We start from the raw sequence: 22,872 nt of genomic DNA, 5'->3' as shown, positions 1-22,872 counted from the left end.
AGAACTATTTCCAGATCCTCCCCTCACTCTCCTCTAAATATGAGCTCTCTTCTTTAAAAACTCATGGCATACACTTATGACTAAGCAGTGGTTCTCAAACTTGAACTTGCATCACAGTCCCCAAATGTCTTGTCAAAACAGATTGCTGGGCCCCACCCCCAGGGTTTTCTGTTGAATAGGTCTGGGGTGGGGGCTGACAATTTGCATTTCTGACAAGATCTAACCGGTGATGCTCCTGCCATTGATGTGGGAAGAGCCACAGACCCAGACGGTTTCCTACCTTACGACAGTGTCACTTTTGCGCTTGCTTTATTTCCCTTAGCAGATTTTAAATTACTTGAGGAGAAATGCTACAGTCTGGAGGATTCTTGTGGGTCCTGGACAAACATTTAGACCCACCCATGGGATGAGATGAGGAGTTACGTTTCTGGTCAGGATGAACTTGAGAGCTGTTTCCTGTAACAGGTATTTCTTGAACCCACAAAGAAGGCAAATGCAACAGACTTTCTCCCAAGAAGTAACCAGTAGCCAGTACAGGAAATTTCTGCGGCTAACCCACGCTGTGATAGAAATCACAACATGGTCAAGTTCAACATTCTGGTGGAAGACCAAAACCCAAACGAAATCCATCAAATGGTTATACAACTTTTCCTATACACAATGTGGTTACTGGGTGTGGGGGGGGGGAGGGGTGAACAATGACAACAGAAACGCTAAAGCTTATCTCAATACCCTTTATAAGGAATCCAAAAATAAAAGTACGTTGGGAATCAGAATGTGGCTATATTTGAAGTCAGGGACTAAAGAGATGATGAAGTTAAAATGAAGTCATCAGGGTGAGCTCCCATCTAATAGGACTTGATGTCCTTATAAGAAGAGGAGATCAGGACATAAGCATGCACAAGGGAAAACCGAGTGAAGACACAGGGAGAACACAGCCAGCCGTCTACAAGCCAAGGAGAGAGGCCTCAGAAGAAACCAACCTCGATGTCCCCTTGATCTGAGACTTCCTGCCTCCAGAACTATTTCTCCTATTTAAGCCACTCGTGTGTGGTATTTTGTTATGGTAGCCCTAGCAAATTAATACAGGCTCCAAAGCAGTATTTTAGATAGTTTAAAGGGTATAAAAGCTGCCAGGGTATCAAGACTATGTAATGCCCCGCACTGTCTGAGCCCTGACATCTCTTGCCCGGAGGATCCCAGTAGGTCCAGACTGGACTTTTCCCCCACTCACTCTCCACACAGGAGACACAGCGATGCTTTCAAAATACAAATCAGACGATGCTTAACCTTGACTCCCATCACTGCCAATGGCATTTAACACCATTCAGTGGCTTCACTTGGCGTTGGGATAAAGCCAGACTCCTTGCCGTGGTCTGCAAGGCCCTGCGTGGCCTGGTCCCCCACCAGCTTCCCCATCTCCTCTCAGACCCCTCTCCCCCTCCAGCAGCATGTGGCAGCCACACTGGCTTGCTTGCTTTTTCCTCAAGTGCATCCTGCTCTCTCTCAATGCCACAGATTCCAGTGGGAAACGGACAGACCAGAGGTGCTTCCACGTTCGGACGGGTGACGCGCCTTGGAAAATGCATCTCGAGGCAGATGGCTTCCAGCAGGATGACGTCCTGACCAGTCTTGCCCCACTGCCTTCATCAGGCTAGACACCAGCAGAAATTGTCCAAAGAGCAGCTGAAAAGTGTCAGAGCTTTGAGCAAGGGTGCAGTAAAAGTTGAGGCCTGCTGAGATGTACGCAGGATGTCCTTCCCGAACTAGACACGGGCGTCATCAGGCACCACTCACCTGGGAATTGTAAAAGGAGCTGAGGGGTGAAATTCTGGGCCTGGTGGCCAAAACAAGGCACCTGCTTTCACGGGCATGATGAAAGGGTTCTTTCTTTTTGGTCTGGCTTGCCCATTGCCCTTCTAGACACAAAGAGAAGAGCAAAGCCTCTCTCCTGTGCTCACTGTCCTATGTCCTCTTTTTATCATCACTTAATTATAGAGACCGTGCTTTCTGAATGAGAGACTGAACTGCACAGTTGGACGCACGGTGTAACAATGGGATGAAATATTTAAAATGAGGACAATTGTACATAAGGACCCACAATGGACTGACTCTTTTTACCTTGCCCCATTTACCTATAACCCAAATAAAGCTTGATTTGCCTTGTGCTCAACTGCTGTGCAGAACTGTATTAAATTTTAATGATGAAAAGAAACATAGCCAGCAACCAAAAGTAACAACAACAACAACAACAATAATAATAATAATAAAAAGCCAAATATATGCTGGCTTCTCTTTCAAAGACTAGCCAAGGGAAGAAGCTAGCAAAACAGAGGCTAACTCAAAGGTTTTCTCATTCCCTGCTTTATTTGACTGTCACCCAACACGGGAGTCAGGAGAGGTGAGGGTCATGTTGCCTGTTTTATGGATGAAAAACTGAGGCTTAGGGAACTGGAGAGATGTGTCCAGACTTCTACACACGCCTTCTGACCCTAGTTCAGTGAGGTTTCTTTTCTATGCTTGCGTGCATGTTGCACACACACATACACACACATACTCGCACACAAACCACTAGACTCCTTTTCCACTATTCTGCATCCTAAAATACTGTTTTTTATTTCCTGGGACTAATGTCAGCAAAAATGGTGATTGCCAATATAAGCTCAAGAAATCCTAAGAGATTCGTTAACATTTGGTTCTCAAACCCCAGTTGAATGTGTTGCTCAGATAAGAAGGAGCAAACATCAATGAAACATACAAGCATTTTCACTCTCTCAGCCTCTCTAAGCTAGATTAATGCTTTAAGAAAAAAAAATCCTACCAGACTACCTCTCTTCTAGCCAAAAAGTCATTCTGTCCCCAGTCAACTCCAGGAACCCTGGTACAATAATTAACATGTGGGCCAGAGGCCCAAACTCATTGGCACAGGATGGATTCTCAGATGAGAAACAGAGAAGCCCCAAATCCCGCTCACATAAAGGGCTTATTGACATTATCTGTTGAAAAGAATACAGATTTCAACGGACATAGACAGAGAGAAAGCAGAATTTTGGCTATGGAGGAAGTAGGTGGGGGGCAGAGGTAGACCTCTCCCCTATTTCAAAATCCCTACATTTTCACTAGAGCATTCTCTACCTTCATACACTCATGTGGACTTTGTAACTGGCTAAGGAGCATTTCCCCATAGCATTGATATTACAGAAGCCAAAATAATCCGGGCCAGCCAGCACATTCCAGTTGTAAAACAGAAGGTTTTAGAGAGTTCCCACAGGCAGATTAGCTATGTGTGATGCTCAGGTGCCCTGGGCTTAGGGGGCAGCCCACTCAACCTGGGTCTAACTCCAGGAAGAGAGATGACCTCAGTAAGAGCAATGGCATTTAGATGCAGAAAACTAAAAAAGACAGTGGTTTGATTATTAGAGGGAGAGAGAGGGAGGGGATTAGGGCTAAAAGACCCCATGACAAGCCAGAGGTCTGAAAAGTGCCAAACAAGAAGATGGACACAGGCATTCATTCCATTTTCTCCTGGTCCCTGTGCTGAGCATGGGATACAGAGGGCCCTGGAGCTGCAGAACCCCGGGCGGTAGCCCAACAGACAGACTATAAAGCATCGCAATGAAGAGAGGCTGTCTCAGCCTTCCTAAGGACAAGATGTCCTAAGGTTTCCGTGAGTCCTTTGACACAGAAAGTTTTCCCACATGAGCACACTACAATGACACTAGCGTTATCTTGGTGTCACTTTTCTGGCACCCACCAAGCCCCAGGGAAGACCTGGCTCCAAGTCCCGAGTCAGCACAAACAGATTTTAAAGTCCATGCACTAAAGCTCATGTTTGTTGGTGTAGTTATTCATTCAGCAATAAGTTTGTGTCATTTCTTGTGGACCGGGTAATTTCTATGTGCTAAGTACTCGGGATGCACCAGTGAATAAAACCAGTATGTTTCCTATTCTTTGGGAGTTCACAAACTCCCAAAGTTTGTATGGGAAAGATATGGGAAAGTTTGTATGGGAAAGATACATGGTAAGTAAATAAACAAATAAATAACTATAAAGTAGGACAAGTAGAATGAAGGAAATGAGTAAGGGGTGGGGGACACATAACACATTTCAGCTGACACAGCAAGAATTTGAAGAAGCCAGCCATGGAAGACCAGGGAGAAGAACCATCTGTGTGGAGAAACAGCATGTGCAAAGGTCCTGAGGCTGGAAAGCACATGGCAAGTTCAAGGGGGCCAGTGTAGCTGGAACAACAGGGCCAGGGAGAGGGCTACACAAAGTAACTTGGAGAGAAGGCTCTTGAAATACACAATTAAAAGTTTTCCAAGCACTTTCTCAGATGTTAGTATAGTTGAAACAGCCCTTTGAGGTAAGCAAGCTTGATAGGATGGGTCCATTGAATTGAGACGAGGATACTAGCAGATATCACAAAGTTAGTGGGAGAAATGAGATTTGGAGTCAGTTCTTCTGTTCCTAAGCTTAGGAATCTTTTAAAAGGTCTCTCTCTCTCTCTCTCTCTCTCTCTATATATATATATAGACACTTATACATATAAGTCATATTTATATAATTATTATATATTTACATATATAATATGTATTTTATATACCTATACCTATTATATATTTATAGACCTATATATCATTTGTTTATATATAAAATATAGAATATAAAAGTATATATAAATATATACAAATTGGGTATAAATTATAAATAATGAAATACATAGATCTTAAAAACAATGAGTTTTGACAAATGTATAAACCCGTGTAAACAGCATCTCAATCAGGATAGGGTAGTTTCCATCACCTCTGATAATTTGCTGCCATCTTTTGCAATCAGTCACTCTTTTCCCAACCAGACGCAAACTCTATTTTAATTTCCACCCACATAGATTAGTTTTGCCTGTTCTTGAACTTCACATAATGGAATCATATAGTATGTGCTCTTTTATGTCTGGCTACCTTTACTCAGCTTTTGAGTAATGCTTTTGAGATTCATTCATGCTGTGGCATGTATCAATAGTTGGTTCTCTTTTACTTTTTTTGGTGAGTAGTATTCCACTGTGTAAAATGTAAAATAATTTGTTTATCTATTTGTCTGTAGATGAGCATTTGGGTTGTTTTCAGCTCTGGGATATTATGAACCAAGCTGCCAGGAACATTCCTGCACAAATCTTTCTGCAGATACATGTTTTCATCTCTCACTGGTAAATAGCTAGGGGTGCAGGTGCTGGATCATAGGTAGGGATAGGTTCAGATTTTATGAAAGTCACAGTTTTCCCCAGTTGTATCAGTTTATATTCCCACCAACAATGTATGAGGAATTTTAGCCATTTTAGTGGGTGTAAAATTGGTGGCTTTAATTTGCAATTCCCTGATGAGTAATGATGTTAACATGTTTTGTGTGCTGACTGACCATTTGTATATGCTCTTTTGTGAAGAGTCTGTTAGAATTTCTTGCCCATTTTTGCTGCTTTTAGTGCTCTAAAAAGTTATTGCCTACCTCAAGGTCATAAGATATTCTCCTATATTTTCTTCTAGAAGCTGTACAGTTTTAGCGTTCAGTTTATTTAGGTCTTTGATCTATCTCAAATTAATTTTTGTGTATTGACTAGTGATGGACAAGTTTGTCAAATATGAGGACTCCTTTATTTTTATTTAAAAAATTTTTTTAAAGATTTTATTTATTTATTTGAGAGAGAGAGAGAAAGAAAGCATGGGGGGGGAGGGGCTGAGGGAGAGGGGGAAGAAGACACCCTGCTGAGCAGGGACCCGGATGTCAGGACCCTGGGATCATGACCTGAGCCAAAGGCAGCCGCTTAACTGACTGAGCCACCCAGGTGCCCCTCCTTTATTTTTATTTTAGTTTTACTTTTTATTGTGGCATACCTTGCATAAAGTACACAAATATTAAGTGTAAAACTCAAAAGTTGTGCACATATGTATACATCCATGTAGCCATATTCAGGTCATTTGAGGACTTGTTTTTATTTTTATTTTTTTTAAGATTTTATTTATTTGAGAGAGAGACAGAGAGACGGCACGAGCAGGGAGAAGGAGCAGAGGCAGAGGGAGAAGCAGGCTCCCCGCTGAGCAGGGAGCCTGACGCAGGACTCAATCCCAGGAGCCTGGGATCATGACCTTAGCTGAAAGCAGATGCTTAACCGACTGAGCCACCCAGGCACCCAGAGGACTTGTTTTTAATGTCAAAAATATTTGCTAGCCTCTCTATATTAGTATTACAGGTAAGTAATAGTTATGGTAGCTTTTTGCCATATTGGATTTTCTCAAACACACGCATTTGACGGAATACTATGCGTTAGGGGCACACATGGATTTATAAGATCCAGCACTAATTCTCTGGCTCCCCAGTGGTCTGTGGCATGCACTTGGGGAGCAAATATACTATATACCCTACTGACATATGGCTCCTGTCCTCAAGGAGCTTATAATCTAAGAAGAGTGCTAGGAAATACACATAAATAAACCATGTTGACCTATAACCATAAGAACATTTTAAATCAAGGGCCAGGGACTTCAGAAGAGGGAATAATAAAATCACTTCAGGAGTGAATGAGAGGAAGCTGGAATGGAAGAGTCTTGTAGCCTAAAAGATGACTAGGATTTTGACAAATGGGAATAATTGTAGGAGGTAACTGCCAATGGGAAAAGTGGCTAAAAAAGAAGTGCCTTAGTTAGGATCCTTTCTGTTGTAATTTACAGAAACTCAACTGAAATTAGTTTAAGCAAAAAACGAATGTGTTGGTTCTTGTAACTAGGAGGTCTGGGGGGTGGGGAATGGTAGGTAGTCTCTGGCTTCAGGTCTGGCTGGATTCAGAGGCTTTACTATATGGTCAGAGCTATGACTTTATTTTTCACACAGCTTCTTCCTCCCACATATTGGACAAGAACAGCCACTGGAATCCCTAGACCCTCCCAGAATCTCCTCAGCTCAGCAACCTCAATGAAATGAATACTTCTTCTTCCCAATATCTCCCTATTCAATTTCAAGGAATACTCTGATTGGCTTCTCTTGGGTCCACTCATGAACAGATCCTTGTGGCCAAGGTAGATGGGAAACTCTGATCGGACAGTCTAGGTCATGTGCCATCACCTGTGTGAGATGTGGAACACTACACCTGACAGCCTCTTAGTACTACATGAAATCGGTGGGAAAAAATCAGAGGAAGGGATGATAACTGAACAGATAATTGGCTGCTGTATTTCATTACAAGGGAATGTGGGCTTTGAGTAGGAAATGTGAACGGGGAGCAAAGCAGGAAGAGACTCTGCTCTAGACATGGAGCACGGGGATGGACCATTGCCCTGGGTGTCTTTCCCCAGTATTATTCTCTGCAGCCCAAGAGCCGTCTACTGAACCAATCCCAGGGCAGCCTGTGCAGCCTGACATTTAGTGGCCCCTTGGGAAGAGTGTGCTGGATATAAAGGTAGCATGAAGACCGGAGACAGCTTCATATAGGCCTTTCTGTGTCTATCTTCCCAGTGCACCTTGTCTATCATACTTGAAGTAAATTCCTCTTGTAGTTACAAGGATGAACTAACTAGGGATTAGGCATTTCTGTGTCATCGTTTTGGAGTGCAATGTCAAAGCTGGAAGAGCTCGTGGAGGTCATTTAGCAGAGGGGTCAGCAAACTCTGGGTCGTGGGTCAAATCACTCGCCATTTTATTTTTGTGAATAAATTTTGACAGGGCTGAAGCCTTGTCCATTTGATTATACATGGTCTGGGGCTGCTTTCATGCTGCAAAGACTGTAGAGCCTACAAAGCCCCAAATCTTTACTACCCAGCCCTTTACAGAAAAAGTGTGTCAACCCCTGGTCTAGTAGGACATGCTCCTCCTCAATCAGGATTTTCCTCTACAACATTAATTGTATTTCTGACTCATGCCTAAGATCAAAAGAAACAATTCATGGAGAGTTTAGAATGTAGTCTGACATATAATAATTACTCCTTAAATGCCAGCTAAACACAGTCCTGGGTTATCAATATATACCTCTGTTCCCCTTTCCCAATGGAATGACCAAGAGGTGACTGTATGGTAACAACATCATGTGTTGATTAATTCCTTATTTAAAGGGAGTTTCCCTAACACATTCAAATGCATTTCATTACTCTACCACTATTAACCATTCCTGGGTGTTTTCATGTGCCAGGCACTGTGTTAGGCATCATACATCCCTTCCCTCACTCAGCGCTCCCCAATATTCCCATCTTGAGAAGAAAAAATGCAACTTTGGGGACAAAGCAAGGCACTGAAGGCTGCACAGCTAGTGAGTGGCTGAGGTGGAATTTGAACCCAGGCAGTCTGACTCCACAGCTCAAGTGTTTATCAAATACACTATCTAGGCGGCTTGATTTGGTTAATAACCTAGTTTTCTAAGTATCAGTTCCCAGTCGCAGAAATCAGAGTCAGAAAACAGGTCCACCTGTGGGTATAAGAGCAGTAATGCAGAGCGGGCTATAGACCCGTGGCCTCCCTTCCTGCACTCGCACCCCGCACCTCCCCTCCCCTCCACTCCCGCCACACTGCTGCCCTTAGTCTGCCTCCCGCTGCCCTTGGACTCTCCCACCCATCAGGTATGTGTTGCCAGGGAGATCGTCCTAAATAATGCACAGCTCTGGTCGGGTCACTGCTTGGCTCAAAACCTCTCACAGCTTCTCATTGGCCATTGACTGTAACAAACACCCTCTAGGCTGGCATTTAAAACTCTCCAAGGTCTGATCCTCACCAACTGCCCAGTCTTAATTCCTCACTGGCCACCTAGTCATATTCTACAGACCGACTGAAGTTCCTGACATTTCCTAGAATACTTTGCGTTTATTTATTTCACCCTCCACCCAAGCCAAAGGCCCAGGACGCAGGCGTTGTGCAATGTGGACTGTGGAATCTTGCTGGAGAAGGATTGAGTAAGCCCATCTGGGATGCCCCAACTTTCCCTTATGCTCTGCCTAATAAAAGTTTATTCACTTCTCAAGGTCCTCTCTACAAAGAAGGTCCCAGGTCTTCCAAAGGAATTTGGCCTGTCTTCCTCATCACTCCTTCCCTCTCAACACCCATGATGGCTTCTCCAGTAATTCAGTCCCATGTCGTGTCCACCCCTCGGCGACACTGGAAGGAGGCAATCGGGGTCATGCTCTCTGTCCTGTGCATCTCCCATCCCACGGCACCTGGCCCACTGCCAAACCCAGAACACGGATTTGTGTCATCATCCCAGTGAATGGGACAGCAGTGCTGGGAAATCGAACAGGAGACAGACTGTAGGGTCAGCCACCTCAACCCACACCTTCCCCCTGTGACGTTCATCGGTGTAAAATGCGGCAAGATGGTGAAAAGGAAGAAGCAGGAAGGAGTGAAAGGAGATCAGGGTCAGATGGACATGGTTTCAAACACCTGCCTGGGCGCCTGGGTGGCTCAGTCAGTTAAGTGTCTGCCTTTAGCTCAGGTCATGATCCCAGGGTCTTGGGATCAAGTCCTGCATCGGGCTCCCTGCTCAGCGGGGGGCCTGCTTCTCCCTCTCCCTCTGCCTGCCACTCTGCCTACTTGTGCTCGCTCTCTAACTCTCTGTTTATAAATAAATAAATAATCTTAAAAACAAACAAACCAACCAAAAAAACACCTGCCTGACACTTTCTAGCTTGTGTGAGGGTGGCCAGGTGACTTCGCCTTTGAACCTCATTTCCCTTTCATGCAAAATGGGGTATTAAATATTCCTTGTTAAATCCGTCCCTTCACATATTCATTCAGGGTTTCATTACTTATTTTTTTTTATTAAAGTACAGTTGACACCCAATGTTACATCAGTCTCGGGCATACAACATAGTGATTCAACAACTCTATACCTTATGCTATGCTCAGCACAAGTGTAGCTCCCATCTGTCCCCACACACCGCTATTAGAGTATCATTGCCCATAGTCCCCACGCTGTGCCTTTCATCCCCGTGACCTACCCACTGCATAACTGAAAGCCTGTGCCTCCCACTCTCCTTCACCCACTTTGCTCATCCCCCTTCCTTTCTGGGAACAACCTGTATATTCTCTGTATCTATGGGACTGTTCCTTTTTTTTTCATACTTGTTTGTTTTTGTTTTTTGATTCCACATATAAATGAAATCATATGGCATTGATCTTTCTCTGTCTGACTTATTTCACTTAGCACGATACCCTGTAGGTTGATCCATGTTGTTGCAAATGACAAGATCACATTATTTTTTATGGCTGAGTAATATTCCATCATATATATGTATATTATTCCATCATATATATACATGATGTAATATTCCATCATATATATATATGCACACCACATCAGTGGACACTTAGGTTGCTTCCACATTTTGGCTATTATAAATAATGCTTCAATAAACATAGGGGCTCATGGATCTTTTCAAATTAGTGTTTTCATATTCTTTGGGTAAATACCCAGCAATGGGATTACTGGATCAAATGGTATTTCTATTTTTAACTGTTGAGGAAGCGCAACACTGTTGTCCACAGTGGCTGTACGTATCCACATGCCCACCAATAGTGCACGAGTATTCCTGTTCCTTCACATCCTCACCAACACTCGTTATCTCTTGTCTTTTTGATGCTAGCCATTCTGATAGGTATGAGGTGATAGCTCATTGTGGTTTTGATTTGCATTTCCCGGATGATGAGCGATGTTGAGCAATTTTTCATCATTACTTATTAAATGTGACATTTGGGGCCAATGACCTGGTCCTTGAGGCTCAGTTTCCTCCTCTGGAAAATGAGGGTACTATTAGTATCCATCTCCTACAACTCTCATGAGGGTTAAGTGAATTTATGTCTTTGAAGAGCTTAGTTAGCACTGTGCCTGGTACATAGTAAATGCTCAACAAACCTGAACTACTCTTAGCCATCATCCCTCTGGGTCAAGCACTGTGATGAGTTTGGAGGACCGGGCAGTGAACAAAACAGACAAGCCTGTCACACAGTCATCATGAGGTTTACAGTCAAAAGAGAGTAAGAGACAAAAATAAAGGAAATGTGCTCACGGACGAAGCAATTACCGACTTTGGTAAGTTCTGTGGAGGATGGCGAGAGCCAACATAACACGGGGACCTGTCTTAGGTACAGAATACAGGGAAGGCTCAGGGAAGATTGTTGCAAGGATTAACTAAATAATATATGTAAAACATTTGCACTCAGGCTATAGCTGGAAAAGAATGTCTCTTGATTAGGAGGAGGATAAAAAAGTGGTCGGAGGCTGAGAAATCTCTGATGGGGGTTGGGCTTCTTTTTGTTCCTGAAATGCTGCCTCCCTAGGTCCCTTTTCCCTACATGTAATGGGTCAAGGCTCTGTTTCTGTCCCTTGAAAGAGGGATTTTTGTTCACTTGAGGTGCCTGCCCCATATAATCCCGGCGTCACAGGCAATTCTCCTTCCAGAATAACTCATGCTGACAGTAAAAATATCTAATTTTACGGTTGCCTTAGATCGTCCTTGCACGGGCAGGGTCCGGATCCCTGGGCTGTTTCCCCAGATTTCAAAAAGCAGGAGCAGACCCCGGGCTGCCTGTGATCCTACATGCTGAGAGCAGCTTTCTGCGGGAAGATTCGCACTCGGTGGAGTGCGCTTCAGGTGCTTAAAATAGATCAACTGTGTCATTAGACAGACCATCACAAAGCAGTCATTTCATTGGCCCTGCTGGTGCTGGGGAGGGCAAGAGATAACAGCCCATGGAGAAAGACCTGCGCTTTGCACAAAATCAAGCAGATGTGAGGAAGAAGGTCTGGAAGTGAAAGAGGCAGGAGACAGTGGAATTCTGCCAGGAGAGGGGGTGGGGGCCGCTGCGGGAGCACGCAGCCGTAACCACAGCACCAGGAGCAAGGGGGACTGCCAAGGACAGCCTGTCTGGCCCCCTTGTCTGGCTGGTGATAAACTTAGAAAAGAAGCTAGAGACTTCTGGGCTGCAGGGCACATCCCAGCAGCACTGGGTGCAATCGTCAAGGGGTCCTCCATACTCTTCGAGGGACACAAAGCCCCTCTGAGGGGCTGACTCTGGCATCTCCCTACCCTCTCTCTACCATTCTGGCCATGCTTTCTTGGGCACGCTCCAATTGATCACTGTCTTCCCTGAGAGCCATGCTTCAGAGGCAGCCTCAGCAGGGTTCTGCGGAGTGATGCTCTGACCTCCACCTGTCCATGCAGCCTAGAATCGTGTCGTCCAGCCGCCCACATCACTCCACTGCCTCCTACTGAACTTGAGATCAACTCATCCCCTCCCCCCAACCTTTTACTCTGGGGTCCACCATGCCTGGTGTCATGAACAAAGGGAAGTGACAGCAGCTGAGGAGTGGAAGAGGTCCGATTGGGAGGTAGCAGTGACCAGAGGTGGACACAGACCAAACAGAAGCATGAAGGAAAGGGAAATGTCGACGAGGACTACTTTCTAACAACTAACTTCGGGGACTGTTTTAGCAGTCAACTGGGACCACAGAGTTGAAGTAGTTTTTCTCTTATTTTCTTTTACAGGGAATGAATTTATTAAATTTTAGGTTGAATTTGAAGTACCTTGGAATATCCAAGTGGGCAACTTAGCAGATGGTCAGAAAGACGAACCTAGAGCTTAGTAGAGAGATCTTTATCATAAAGACAAAGAGAGCAGGCTTTTCACTAACGAATGAATTCGTCAAATATCTTTTGAGCACCTACGGTGGGCTAGGCACTGTGCTTTGCTTTCTTTGAATTATTTGCCCCCCTATTTCTTCTAGAGGAATGAAGAAAAATCTGCTCTCAACTGCAGAAATTATGTTGGCATTATCCACTTACTCGTACCTTTCTTTCTCAAGCAGGAGAACCTCATACTGACAGAGGGGAAGTCTTGAAGAGCCATATGGGATCAATGCTGTCTGGGGTCAAGTTCAGTGATTACCTTTCAGTAATCACTCCTTAGCTGGGATACGCTACCCTTGCTGACACAGAACTCACGCTGTTGACTAGCTGTCTTCAAATGGGCCGGGCCTGCCCCATCGGTCAGAGCAATCTCTGGAACAGTTCAGCCTTTCACAGTACCTTCCTTTGGTCTGGAAAAAGTACCCTGAGGTGGGATCGGTTATGCAGAATTGCCTTCCTTTGGTCTGTGCCCCACCCCCCACCACTAAGTTCCCCTGGAAACAAAACTGACCTCTAGGAGACGGGGGCAGGACATGTTTGCCCAACTGTATCAGACAGGATATGATATCACCCTTCTGGGAATGGGTCAGCTGGGGAAATCCTTATTTATGCAGCAGGATTTTGCTCACTTCAAGAGGACTTTCATAGCATGGCGGTGTTAATCAGTGGCTAACTCTAGATAGAACTTTCTGCAGTAAAAATGAGCAGATAGGCTGCAGTTTCTGCATCTCTGGGTGAACACACATTTCTCCATGTTTGATGTTATATTGATGATCTACTAGACTGGGGGTTAAAAATGAAAATGCCTACAGTGGCAAGGGAACATAAAAGTACAAAGCTGTCCTTGTGTAATCTGAGAGGATAGGGTGGCAAGCGGGCAGCCTAGAGACCAGTACATGCCCCGCGGAAAGCAAGCTGTCCTACTGCTATTGTCATGCAGGAAAACAGGGGCCGGGATGCAAGACCTTCTCCTGCCCCCCCCCCTTTTTAAAGATTATTTATTTATTTATTAGAGAGAGAGAGAGAACATGAGCAGGGGGGAGGGGCAGAGGGAGAGGCAGAAGCAGACTGCCCGCTCAGCAAGGAGCCAGACGTGGGGCTCGATCCCAGGACCCTGAGATCATGACCTGAGCCGAAGGCAGACGCTTAAACCGACTGAGCCACCCAGGCGCCCCTGCTGCCCCCCTTTTTAAGAGAAGCTAGACATTCCAATTTTTATATCTCAATTTCCCAATTTCTCACCACTGGCCAATAATTCAAATTCATTAAAACCTCATGTAGGGCAAATAAAACATGTCCTATCATGCTGGTCACCAGGTGGCCCATTTTTCAGGGCCTGTGTGACCCACGAAGGCAAGAGCCACGTCTGTTATATTTACGGCTGTGTCCCCAGCATCATGCCTGGTGAAGAGTTGGTGGTCAGTAAATATTTGTTGAGTGAACAAATGAACAATCCAATTCTTATTCTCCATGTTGGACATTCCCAGGAACGAGGCAGATTGAAAACCAACACTGTGACTATAAATTCCGTTACACCATCGAGATGCTACAGTTGTGCATAATGACCTGGATAGGGGCTGGAGTGGGAGTTGCGTTTTCTGCAGACAGACCGAGTGTGGAATACTAAGCCACCACAGTCCTCCCTTTCGGGGAACTCCTACGTGTGAGCGCTACCCTTCAGGTTCTCAAGGAGAGGCTTCATCCCTGCTGGTCAGAGGTCAGCAGCCTCCACCAGCCCTGGGGAGTCGCTGATATCCAGGGGAAAACAACCCACAGAAAAATCTTCTTCTTGATGAGTCATTTATGTAACAAACACCGCATTATGGATTGTATTCACATGTTAAGGGTCCTAACCCCCAGGTCCCGAGAACTGGAGATACAGTCTTTACAAAGGTAAGCAAGTTACAATGAGGTCATTAGAATGGGCCCCAATCCAATATGACTGGTGTCCTTATCAAAAGGGGAAATTTGGACACAGAGACAGACAGAGGAAGGGGAACAGGTGGAAGACGGCCATCCACAACCAAGGACAGAGGCTAGAACAGATTGTTTCCACGGCCCTCAGAAGGACCCAATCCTGCCGACACCCTGATTTTGGACTTTTGGTCTCCAGAACTGTGAGACAATACCCTTCTGTTGCTTAAGCCCCCCAGTCTGTGCTCCTTTGTTGTGGCGGCTGTAGCAAACTAATATACACTGTTTTTGTTTTATAAACATCTGCGACCCGCCAGGCAGTGTTTGACGCAATTCACAACTATTAGCTCACATATTCTTTCCAATAGCTCTGTGAGACAAGCTCCCCTGTGATCGGATGAGGAAGTGAGGTACAGAGAAGGTAAGTGACTTGCTCAAGGACACACAGCAAGCAAAGGGTAAGTTCCAGTCTGTGCCCTTAAGGGCTAAAGGAGAACAATTTAACTGGTGAAATATTCAAAAAGTCAGAGGTGCTTACACACTGTGGGTTGTTTTCTGTTCTTGTACAATGGTATCTGGCCACTGTTGGGGGTCTGCCAGTGGCTGACCATTCACCACACCAGATGTTACCTCAGCAAGATAAAGCCTTTGCCAGATAGGAACGCTCGAGCTCAGAATGGGTATCACTTCCTTTGTGCACTACAAATACTCTTGAAATCACATTGTGATTTTCAGAGATGTGTTATACTCATTTTGGATGGTTTTTTTTAAAGATTGTATTTATTTATTTGAGAGCGAGATTGAGAGAATGAGCGGGAGGAGGGACAGAGGGAGAAGCAGACTCCCCGCCGAACAGGGAGCCAAGTGCGGGGCTCCATCCCAGAACCCTGGGACCATGACCTGAGCCAAAGGCAGACGCTTAACTGATTGAGCCACCCAGGCGTCCTCATTTTGGATGGTTTTAAAATTGTTCCCTACGTTATTCCTCCACCCTGCTCCTAGCCTCCAGGATCCATTTGTCGACAACTACTTCATTCATTTGGGAAGCATGGTTTAAAAAAAAAAAAAAAAATCTCCATCCTTATAAAGTATACAGTCATCTCTATTTTATCTAAATTTTGCAAATGTAAAATTGCTTTAGAGGGCAGCCTACCAAGTTTGTGTTTGTAATGGATCCTTCTCGTAAAGAACTCCTGGAGTCCTGACCTGGCAGAGGCTGGTCATCTTGCTCCTTGTGCTGGGTGTATTCCATTCTGAGCTCCCATGTGTCTCCACACCCGCTGCTGCCTTCTCTACTCTGCACTGTGCCCTATGAGGCTGAATATTATGGGCCCATCAACTGCCTTCCTTGCCCACTGGCCCCTGGTTGGATTGGGCCAATGGGGAGCACAGTGGGAGACGGGAGGACGGAGGAGAGGGAGGCCAGGCAGTCACCAGCCTTCTAGTACTGGGCCGTCCAGCTTCTGGTTTGTTTCTCTACACCCTTTCTCACACACTTGCAAAGACTCCTTCTATTTAACTCCCTTCAAATTGCCCATGTGTTCCCTGCCAGGACCCTAACTGATAGACTCCTCCCCTTCTTTTTTATCCTATAATCCAGTAGCTGCGAGGCCATGCAGATTTTCTTTTCTTTTTAAGATTTTTTTCTTTTTTATTTATCTTTTTTTTTAAGATTTTATTTATTTATTTGACAGAGAGAGACAGTGAGAGGGAACACAAGCAGGGGAAGTGGGAGAGGGAGAAGCAGGCTTCCCGTGGAGCAGGGAGCCCGATGCGGGGCTCGATCCCAGGACCCCGGGATCATGACCTGAGCTGAAGGCAGACGCTTAACGACTGACCCAGGCAGGCACCCCAGATTTTATTTTCTAAAAGATCTTTCCCCCCATCTCTATTCTTACAACCACCAAAATCCTGGCCCTCAGGCCTTTTCTGAACCAGGGTGATTGTCTCTCAGCTAGGATCCTAACTTCCTGTCTTGCCCTTTTCCAGCCATGCCCTATACAATACCGGGTTAATAATCTTCCCGAAGGTTTCCTTCAGGAAGCTATGGCTTTCTATGAACAGAACCGAGTGCTATAGCTACAACAATGGCCAAACATGCTCACTTTCAACCAGACGGTTTGGTTCTTCTGATCCTGTCATTTCAGAACTTCGCTCTGTGGCCAATTCAATTTGAGATTCAACTCCATCCCCCGGGACCGAGGCCAGTGAGCTTCTCACGTTATTCCTCTTCATCCTCACAACAACCCTGCACTTTGGCATTATCATTCGCATTCTATACGTGATAACATTCAGGTTCAGAGACGTGGCTATCTGGTCCAAGATCACAGAGAACACCATACATCTTACATTTGAACTCAGGAATCCATACCCCCAAGCTCAGGGTCTTACAGCTCCAGGATGGTGTCTGCTTATCTCATGATAAGGGTGATAGGAACCTTCGATGCTCTTTTTAGCACAACAGTCTACTCCAAAACAGTAACCATTTGGCATGCCAGTCCATGACAGAGACCAAGGAAAGGGTCAGAGGACAGGAAGGGCCGATGAAATAAAGGAGGATGGCTCCTGGCACAACCGTGCGTGGTGCGTGTGATGCTCCCCAAGCTGAAGGATGGGCCGCTGCTGAGCTCTGTGCCTCCGAAAGCCGCAACTCGCAGGAGCTCTGGGTGTTCTGACTTGTGAGGAGAATGAAATTTTATGGGACAGAGAATCGACTCTGGAGCTCAGGGCCTCTGGAGCCTGGGGTAAACTCAGTTTCCCCTGGCTTTGGACCAGGAGGCTTGGGAATTCCTGGGGCCAACCTGGGAATGGGAGACACCGACAGGGAATAACCAAAGATTCACTGTTGCCTAAAATTTATTGTTGCACGTTAGATGGTGGTGCCTCCGTGGCTCCAGGGGCGTGTGAAAGTGATTGGTCTGGTGTCAGCTCCTTCCTTGCTGGGCGGGTTCGGGAAAGTGGCCAGCGGTCCCATGGACGAGCGAGGGATGACAGACAAGGCTCCGAAGGAACAGAGCCAGGGCGCACGGGCAGCATACATCAGGGGACGTTCCCTCATGCCACCCGACTCCATCATCCCCAGAATTACCCCTTCCTCTCAAAGTCCTGCTCTGCGGTGTACTGAAGCTCAGCTAGATTTTGGAGGTAAGGATTCCAAAGACACTAGAAGTGCACTGAGAAGGGGCCGATGGAGCACTCCCCTGGTGTTACCATCTGAGCCATGTGTGTCTCACTTACGATTAAAAACAATTCACATATGTGTACAAAGCATTTTCTCCTGATCCCGCTTAATCCTCAAAATCACACTTCTGGTATCCTCAATTTATGACCAGCCTCTAAGAGGCTGAGAGACCTGCTGGCTGATGACATAGAGTCCACAATGACAACCACCACAATGACCACTGGGGTGACAAGAACAGCCTGACCACCGTCGCTGATACGACGCCAGCGATGGCCCAGGCACCACACTCTGTATTTGGCATGCCATGTTAATATTTCTCTCCATTTCACGCGAGGTGTGTCCTATCATCCCCATTTTCCAAGTGAGACAACCATGCTGAAGACCGCACAGCTAACAAGTGAAAGATGAGGACCCGAACCTGGGACCAGCTGAGCCGAGAGCCTGAGCCCTATCAGCTCTCCCACGCTGCCCTGAGACCTTAGCCCCGAATCATCTTGCCCAGATGAAGCGATTATCACTTCATCATCCTCTCATGCTTTGCCCTCACTTCAGGGGTGCCGTCTGAACCACTGATTAGGAATGATGCACACTATCAAAACACAATGCATCCGAATACCTTTCATAATCCAACAGCTAACTGTATGGCTTGAAGAAGTTAGTGAATGTTATTGGCTACGAGCTGTCACCCATGAAACTGGAGTAGTAACACCATCTCCCAGGTTGGGGGTGACAGTTGGGGAGATCATACAGGTGCAATGCTGGGCACAGTGACTGGTGGAGGGTGAGGACCCAATACATGGAAGGGAGAGAAAAACTGAGTGAGAGTGTCTCTTAGGTTCATGAGGATTAAGTAAGAATTTCAAATCCCAAAGGGGAGAGCATTTTTGCTCCTGCCAACGCCCAGTCCCTATAACCTTATGACCTTGTCATTGCTTCACTCATGTGAGGTCTGATTTCTATTCTCTCCATTTGCAGACTCTCAGGGTTGGGAGCAACCTCAGGGACGATGGAACCCCTCCCCTGAGCCCTGAGCACGAGTGGCCAAACTGTTCCCTTAGAGAAGCACTTCTTCTTATGGAGACCTCAGTGGCTGCCCAAGTCATTCTACTCTGTTTATTTTCCACTACTCCTGGAAAATAAACACACTCTCCCTACTTAGAAAAAGTGTATGAGGCTGGAATCGCATTTTTGTTAGTCCTCATCTTCTGTGGTATTCAACTCTATTGGTTGTTATTTCTTAAAAAAAAAAAAGTAAAAGCTGTTTCCTTCTTTCAGTAATATTCGGTGTTACTAATGGGACAAGAGAAAAGGGCAGGGCCAGCCGCTTGTGAACTTATTTCTTAGTTTCTTGAAAAATAGATGAGCCATCTTTCTCTCCTATCATTTAGTGAGAAAGGACTCCCATAAATACATCTTTCCCCTGGAGATAGTGAGAAGTGACAGGCAGCTCACATCTTTACTTCTCTGAAAGCATGAGGAGGCAAACATGTGGCCCACTTAGGTGATCAGGTCTACAGAATTTTGCCCTTTTCTGGAGCCTGGTGTGAAGCCAAAGTACCGTTCCTGACTGTCAAAATCAAGAGGAAAAATTCTTTGGCTGGAAGAGGCAGAGGGAGTTCGGCCACACTTGCTTAGCAGAGCTATGCGATACACAAAGGAGGACAGCAGAGAGATGAGTCATACAAATACATAGTAAATAAATATATTTCATTTCCATCTCCCTGGCGTTTGCTTTGTTTTCCTCCCCTCCATGCCAACAGCCTTGAAATGGAGGCAGGGTGGAGAAACAGTGGCTTTGGTCTGGACCCAGCCTCAGAAGGTACGGGTTTTTCTGGCCTTGCTGTTCAGCTCTAGCTTTTTAAGAAGAAACTTACAGATTTAGATGCAACCCTTCTCATTTTACAGATCAGCAGTCTGGGATCCAGACTGACGGGAAAGCCGCAAACCCAGGGAACCAAATGTTCCTAGGGTTCTCTGCTTCGACAATCCCACCAGCTACTGGAAGGACCCAGACAAGCTGGGCTGATGAGGAGGCCGGAGCGGGGGGGACTTGAACCCAGACCTCCTCTCCAGGGTGCTGGTCACAGTGGGTGCCCGCGGTCAAAGGGACACTGAAGAGAAACGGACGGGGCCTCCTTGTATTTCTGCCTGCATTTCTCAGCAGCTGAGGCCCTGCCCAGCAGCAAAATGTCTGGTCCTGTCTCTTCAAAGCAATTGCTGCCTCTGGCATGTTAGCGATCTTGGCCAAAGGGCTTGTTCCCTTCCTCTCTTCTCAGGATGGCCACCCAGCCTGTAGGTGTGTGGAGAAATCAGCCCCAGGCCCATGGGGCTGCAGGCAGAGGATATTTCACAATCTCTAGACCCAAAGGTGGCTTCCTGGTGATTTGTTTATCAAACTGCTCGCTCCCAGCCCACTGCCTGCCCACATCCACCCACCACAAGCCCCAGGGCCAGCCTCCCTGCTCCTCCCAGCTACAGGACAAGCCAGGCCCTCCATGGCTCTCCAGCTGTGTGCCAGGAGGTCTCCTCAGAGCCCCCACAGTCAGACAATGGCCACGGTAGTGCTTCCTAGGCCTTCCCAGGCTTTGCTAGAAGGAGACAAGCAGCCTTCCCCGCAGAGGCAAGTGTTGCTGCCAATAGAACACGAGCAAAATTGTCATGGAAAGCCGGACCCACATCCCTCTTCTGGGGAGCACAGAAAGGACCAAGAAGGAGTCTGGGAGCCGTGTGTCCACCCCGATGCCAGGCTTCCTTCCTCCTTCCAGGCAGCCCCAGCGCAGGCTCCTGCACCTCCCGCCCCCACCCTGTTCCCATGGCAAAGGAGAGGAGGACCCACTTACTGCTCGTGTTCATGGTGATGCCTTTGCACTGGGTCTTTCATTCAATACGGAGGACCCGGTTGCTTTTTTAAATCTTGCGATCTTCCGACCTCACTCATCACCTGGGGGGTGAAAAGGCAGTCCAGTGCCAGCTCTGTATCCTCAGGTGCTCTCTCTCCCTCTGCCGTCCCCTCGGCAGTCTGCGCTGCAGCCACTGGCCTTGAAGGCGAGCGGACTAACAGGCGCAGGTGAGAGCAGGGAGGAGGAGGAGGCGGCGGGAGGACACGCGCGCCGGGTCCCGCGGCCCCTGGACTCCCGGCGCCCGGCAGGAGCGGGGCTGGCAGCGCCGGCCCGCGCGCACCCCCGACTACTCCAGCCCCGCGGCTCGGGAGCCCAAAGGGGGTGTGGACCACGGGGAGGCAGGGCGGGGGCAGCGCGTCCCCGCCCGGCCTCGGGAGCAGCCGCCGCCCGGGACCCACCTCTCGGCCAGCGTCGGGAGCCAGAGGCCCCTGCCTGGGCCCCTGCGACCGGCTCATGAATCCTGGTCCTCGTCTGGAGTCTCGAATTCCAAGGCGAGCAAAGCGAAATAGGAGAGCCCGACATCCATGATGCGGGCTCGCGGGGTGGCAGCGCGGGGGGCGCGGCCGCTCGCTGCCGCCACCTGCTGGACGCGCCGGCGCGTGGCCAGGCCCCGCCCCTCCGGGCTTCTCCCGGGGTCTTGGGGTGTGATGGCGGGATGGAGGGTTCCCTTGTGCCCTGGGGCCGGCCGGGGGTGGGGCTCGAGCGCTGCTTTCCCCTCCCTCAGTGCTGGGGTCTATGGGCTAAGACAGTGTTAGGAAAGTAAAGCCGTCATTGGGAGGGGCTCTGAAGGAAAGATGGGCTTTGCAGGAGGACAGTTCTCACTTCCAGCTCCGCTTCTAACCAGCTCCCTTGTACTCTGGTCTTGAGCAGGTCACTGCTGTTTCTGCCTCATTTTCCTCATGTGTCTAAGGTGGCGGCTGGACCGAGTGGGTGAGACGTTAGGGGTTCCTCCAGCGTCTTCACTTGTATCCCTACCTCCCCCTTTATACCCCTTATCACTGATTCATTCAGGGCAATTGTTTTTCATCTCCCTACCCAGCTAGAATGTTAGCTCGGTGAGAGTATGGGTCTTGTCAGTAGGGTTCACCACAGGCCCCCCATACCTAGAACAGTGCCTGGCACACTGTAGGTACCAATAAACATTTGTTGATAAATGCACCAGGTCTTTTCTGGATCTAAAACTGTGTAGCCCTCAGAGTGGCAGGTCTAGGAATCCCTGCCTTGAGATACTTCCCCATATGAGGCAAAGGCCGGTATGTGGCCTCACGACTCAACCTCACTGGTTCTCCCAGTTTTCGTAGGGCCGACTGACTCTTGTCCAAAGTATTGTTATTACTATTTTTGTAATTAGCTCTTGTAGGTGTGTATTACAGAAACCTATATTCTGATTTTTTGATCATGATGAATTCAGTGGGGTGGGCTCTTTACATTCCCCTGACTACTTACCCTCTCACCTTCTGAACCTAATTCATGGTCACAGAAGCATGACTTTTGAGTATAGCCAAACAAGACCGGGAGACTCCATGATCCCTGTCCTTAGAATGACTCTGGTTCGAGCATGTGTAGAATCAAAATGTTGTGAACACTCCCACCCCGGACGTATAGAGAGGGAAACAGTGGGTCACAGAGGCTGAGCTACCTGCCCTTGGACACACCTCATGTCGCGGCAGAACTGGACAGGTCCTCTCACTACTAGCTTGCTTCCATATAAGAGTGACTCAGTGCACAAGAGTCTTGGATGTTAGGGCAAGGGCAGGTGAGCACCTTCTTAAAAATGGGGAAAGAATATTTTGTAGATAAATACAATGTTTCTGCCTTACACGGGGTTAAAAAAATTGTTACGGCTCATGATCCCTGGATGTGACTGCGCTTCAGGGATCCTGAGACGCATCGGAGGGTCACTGGCTTTCAAACACATTTTGATAGCTTGTCAGGGTTTCTTTTCAATGGAGGGGAATAACCTTCACCTCCTCACAGTGGGCCTCAAAGTTTTGTTTATGAGGGAGATGGCTGCAAAATGCAGATTTCCAGGCTCCTGGTTTTCTTGTTCTGCTTTTTTTTTTCTTAAACATTTTATTTATTTATCTGACAGAGAGACACACATGAGAAGGGGGGAGTAGCAGGGAGAGGGGGAGGGAGAAGCAGGCTCCCTGCCGAGCAGGGAGCCCGATGCGGGGCTCGATCCCAGGACCCTGGGATCATGACCTGAGCAGAAGGCAGA

At 47.1% G+C, this 22,872-nt stretch overlaps 1 protein-coding gene and 1 long non-coding RNA gene across 9 annotated transcripts in view; one reads left to right on the top strand and one right to left on the bottom strand.

Moving 5' to 3' along the window:
• Positions 1–20,674, bottom strand: part of LOC118006626 (actin-binding LIM protein 3) — a 105,497-nt gene extending 84,823 nt beyond the window's left edge. For 6 of the 7 annotated variants that reach the window (XM_034999346.1, XM_034999339.1, XM_034999340.1 and 3 more), the window contains exon 1: positions 20,592–20,674. In XM_034999346.1, the coding sequence (XP_034855237.1) occupies positions 20,592–20,604 (13 nt within the window). In that variant the 5' untranslated portion in view covers positions 20,605–20,674. The remainder of the gene's footprint in view (positions 1–20,591) is intronic. The other variant, XM_034999344.1, reaches the window with a different exon arrangement.
• Positions 20,675–20,690: 16 nt separating this feature from the next.
• LOC118006628 overlaps positions 20,691–22,872 on the top strand; it is a 6,911-nt gene continuing 4,729 nt past the window's right edge. For both annotated transcript variants that reach the window (XR_004678141.1, XR_004678140.1), the window contains exon 1: positions 20,691–20,818. This is a non-coding gene — a long non-coding RNA (uncharacterized LOC118006628). The remainder of the gene's footprint in view (positions 20,819–22,872) is intronic.

The sequence above is a fragment of the Mirounga leonina genome, unplaced genomic scaffold, assembly GCF_011800145.1.
Source record: "Mirounga leonina isolate KUSES-001 unplaced genomic scaffold, KU_Mleo_1.0 Mir_98, whole genome shotgun sequence".
Taxonomy (NCBI): Eukaryota; Metazoa; Chordata; class Mammalia; order Carnivora; family Phocidae; genus Mirounga; species Mirounga leonina.
This window is presented reverse-complemented; position numbering and strand designations above follow the sequence as displayed.